This window comes from Pundamilia nyererei, unplaced genomic scaffold, assembly GCF_000239375.1.
Source record: "Pundamilia nyererei isolate P.nyererei 1_Seehausen unplaced genomic scaffold, PunNye1.0 scaffold00155, whole genome shotgun sequence".
Taxonomy (NCBI): Eukaryota; Metazoa; Chordata; class Actinopteri; order Cichliformes; family Cichlidae; genus Pundamilia; species Pundamilia nyererei.
Window position 1 is genome coordinate 535,404 of NW_005187556.1, and position 4,546 is coordinate 539,949.

A 4,546-nucleotide genomic window follows, 5' to 3' on the forward strand; every position below is an offset into this window, starting at 1 on the left:
CCTCACCCCAAACCTTTCATAGGGAATTGTGGACCCCCTCTCCAAGCTTGATTCTGCTGGAGGTTTCTTGCTGTTTAAAGGTAGATTTTCCTTCCCACTCTCACCAAGTGCTTGTTCATGTGTTCATGTGGCTGTTGGGGTTTCTTTCTAATATTATAGGATCTTTACTTTAATATATAAATCCCCTTGTGGTGACTGTTGCTGTTAATTGGTACTATGAAAATAAAGTGGAATAGTATTGTATTATGGTGTGGGGGGTTTTGTGTACTTTAAGCCAAAAATAACAGCAAAAGGTTTGTGCAGCATAGTTGCTGTTTTTGGACTGGCATTGGATGGTTGGATAATTTTAACAATCACCCTTTATAGGCCAGAAAATAATAATGATGGGGGGTGGGGCAGCTATTTGCATTTATATGATTTATTGTCTGAGTTCAACCAAGGAAAAAGGAAAATCAACAGTTGTAAGCTGTAATTTTCTCTGAAACACAAGCACTATGTATCGTTTTCCTCCTGCCTATACGGCGCATTGTTCTGGGGCCTTGGTGTTAATTGTGTGCCAGGCTAAGATGCTAAAAATATTCCTCCATATTATTACTAAAGACAGCAGCCCAGCAGCCCTCCTGGTGTACAAACTGTTTTATAAGCTTGTGTTTCTTCTTGACACACAACGGTTGTTTACCTTGACAGCTATTTGTGCATTGCATGGACAAAATTAACATCAGGAGAGAAAAAGAGATACCTGTGTATCCCGGAGGGTAAAAGCAGTAAAAAGCTCATTTCACACACACAAAAACAGAAAGAAGTCATAAAAAGCCTGAAGCAAATTTATACCTTTTCAGGACAGACCATATTAAATTATTAACATGCAAAGTATCAGGAACTCGGTTAAAAAGAGAAGAAAATACACAAATGAACCCAGCTGTCAATACACTGGTAGAAATCTGCTTGCTATCTTCAAAGAAAGAAGAAAAAAACATGCAAGGCAGCAACAAAAGCAGTTCCTCTGACGCATCTGACAAGACAAAATAGATAAAACAGCTCCTAAACTTCCACGTCAGATGTGAGTTCCTGCTACAAAGATGCTCTGAGACGGTTTGGCCTTTTAATTCTTGTCTATTGCTTTTTGAACATTACACTTAAACCTGAAAATGAAAGAAGACATTTACTGACTTGATAATATAATGACTTTCATATTGAAGGTTTAGGATGTGTAGAATCTGAAATGTGAAAAACACAAATACTTTTTATTTTCATTGCTATCATATTTAAATAAAATATTATCCATTGTAGGCACAGCAACAGCTGCTCATCTCTTAATGTCTCAGATAATCTGACATTGGTGATATCGGTGTTCTGCACTGTGAACAGGTGACAACAGGATGCACTGTGGTCTCTGGTTGCATTCATGAGCATCCTATAGCATACAGTAATAGCTTCTACATCCACTCTATTCACACAATGTAAATGAGCGGGAACTTTATATCCTTGCAACTGCATCTTAACACACAATCTAGATTACTACATTTAAAATGTTGTTATAATTATGTTCAGGCACTGGCGTCATGCTCTGCTTTAATATGGGAATAGCCAGCTTTGACTTAAAATGAAGAGTTTATTATCAAAACAACAGTCTTCCCTGAACTGTGACGAGGGTGCTTTTTCTGCCTAAATCAAAACAAAAAATTTAATCGTTAATCTAATTGGTTTTTTTTATTAATTACAAATTTAATACTTTAGTCAACAGAAGATTGCTATTTCCATCAGAAGGTGAATATATTTGGCAGTTTTGCTCTGGGACTTTGCTGCACTTCCATGAGCCTACATGAAGACAGTTAGAGCAGCAGTGAGAGCGCCGTTCAGAAGAGAGTAGAACAGCACCAGTAAAAACAGATATATTGATCGAGTCAGACAGAGCATAAAGGAAGAGGTGGGGTGGAGGTGTACAACATGTGTGGCTGAAGCAGGTTAATAGCATGTCCTACACGGCCTGCACACCCCGGACCAAATTGTTTTGTCTGTGGTCCAGTACCAATCTGTGGAGCTTTATTCATTCGAGCAGAAACCAAACTGCAGTTAGGGTCTATAGATGTAATTTGTTCAACAGATGTAATGCAATAAAATGTGGCTATATTATTTATAGTATAAATGTCATTATAACCAAGCCAAGCAGGCAGCAACTTCTAATTCTTGCACCTTGCACCTTACCAGTCATATGCTACTATGGCTTTATACAAATTACAAAACGCTAATGTACTGATGAATAAAATAGAGAAAAGTAGAGCAACATAGACACTGTGTGTGGATATGGCTGGGTTACTGAACAAGACACCTATATATGTCTCATGAGCACACTGACCTCACCAAGACCCTCTGGTGACAAACACATGAGAAACACACCAAAATTCATCCCACAGCGCACTGAAAGCATCGCACAGTCTCAAATATGCAAACAGACACACAACCAACTGTACCTTCCAGGCAGCAAATCCTCCAGAGGCCAGAGTGGGTGAGCGCCCCAGGATCCTTCTTGTCCTTATTGTTGGAGTCCTCCTGTGATGAGTTGGCTGTGCTGTTGCAGATGAAGGCCCGGGCGTACAGCCAGTAGTCAGTTCCAATAGCCACTGTCATCAGTGCAAAAGCTGCAAAAGCTCCCATGGTGGTCAACAGCACCTGGATCCCTCGCTCACACCACACCATGGCTGGGCGGGGAAGGAAACTGATGTCTGACAAGAACACAGAAAATAAAATCAGCCGTCTGGAGAAGGCAGGGCTGACACATAATACTAATCAAGTTTAAACGATGACATTGTTGGGATGCTGACAGAGCCATGAATATTTTCCTGTTAATATAAATGCCTTGCTTATAGGATAAGTTACCCAACAGTACTAAAATAAAGGATTGCAACTATAAATTTAGTAATACTACTACTCTAACGCCATGCATTTGTCCAATACTAGTGTTACCTGATAGCATATATGCTCTTGTCCAAATATAGTAACTCCTGGCTCTAAAACCAACATGGCAACAGTTAAAATACTCGAGTTAAAAATACAATCCAAACCGGTGGGTGATGTCATGGTGGCTACAGTCATTGTTTATATACAGTCTCTACCTTTTATACAATTCTCTGTTTTAATGACTTCCTGATCTTACGGTAGCTGATATAGACATTGAAACTGATGACTTTTAATATCCATAACTTTTATGATGTAAGGTCTTGTTTTTGGAAATTTGCCTTTATTCTTATTTGAGAGAGAAACAACTAAGAAACAGCTAAGGGTATGTTACAAAGTCATCATAAAAAACATTGCAAAATTACACCAAAAATACAAAGTTCAATCCCATTTTTTTTCAGACTGTTAAGTGTTTAAATGTTCAAATGGCTGCAGTCTTGTATAAGCCATTTAATTCCATCACAATTCAGTGGTTCAAATATACCCTCAATGCCTATGAAAATTAAAACGAGAAGCTAAAACAGGTAATTCATAATTCATACACTGAACTGTCAAATATATTTATGTATTAATAGAAATACTGTCCCTCATGGGCCACTGTACGGGACCTGTGAGAGCTGCTGACGGGGTTTACTCTTTCTGTTGGATTCTGTGTGAGCACACTGGAGCAATTTTTAATCAAAAAACAACACACACGCAGCCTGAAGCAGTTAAAAAATGTTGGCAGCAGGCAACCAGCTAAGAACAAAATACCAACCTCACTGAATCAACGGAAATACAAAAGTACAAATATTGTTCCAAAACTGAACACAGAAAGGTAAAATTGACCCAAATACATGGGGTAAGAAATTAAAATAATGTTTGACAGTGCTTCATTTCATACATCTGCGGGGGATCTCAGGAGCTAGTCATATTTAAATTCTGACCTTTTTCTACAAACCACTTCCAGAGAAAATCACAATAAAAGGTATCAATATGAGCAAGGTTTGGAGGAGGCCTGAGGAAAGGAATTGTCTTTTTAGGTTAATGAGAAGATCATCTGAGGAAAATATGTGCAGAACAAAAGGGCAAATGCAGACGAAGAGCAAGATAGAAGTCTTTGTGCACTTTTTTTTATAATAAGCGACAACAAGAGTGGCTGAGGAGATGGGAAGTAGACAAGTGGAGAGGAGAGAAGAGATACAAATCTGAGCTCAGAGGTGGACAGTGAGAGGGATGACAAGAGGAAAATTGAGATACAACACATCTGTCGTGCTTCAGGAAACATAAATGAAAGTGGATGGAAGCAGGGTTCCTGCCTCTGTGGGGCTCCCCTGTCAGATTTTAACCATTTCAGCTGAAATGGAGAAAGTGCTGGGATTCTGCAACGCTTCAGGTTTGGCTTCTATTCATCTCAAACAAGAGGTTAATGTAAACAATCGATCACACAGAGAATACGAAATCTGCTGAGGGCTTTTAAACTAGTTGACTAATTCAGCTGTCCTGCGGGGGGGGTTTCCATGGCAACAAACGTCCCAAAAATAACAGAGATCGTTGATATTTTAACCCCGAAAGTGACCCGCCTGCTTGAATATGCACAAGGTAAGCGTCA

At 39.1% G+C, this 4,546-nt stretch overlaps 1 protein-coding gene across 1 annotated transcript in view; it reads right to left on the reverse strand.

Annotated features, from left to right (window-relative positions):
- Window positions 1-4,546, reverse strand: part of LOC102214449 (voltage-dependent calcium channel gamma-4 subunit-like) — a 19,286-nt gene that overhangs the window by 6,433 nt on the left and 8,307 nt on the right. Inside the window, exons 3-4 of the mRNA XM_005745219.2 lie at window positions 2,472-2,723; window positions 2,357-2,370 (exon numbers count right to left, since the gene is read on the reverse strand). Of these exons, the coding sequence (XP_005745276.1) occupies window positions 2,357-2,370; window positions 2,472-2,723 (266 nt within the window). The remainder of the gene's footprint in view (window positions 1-2,356; window positions 2,371-2,471; window positions 2,724-4,546) is intronic.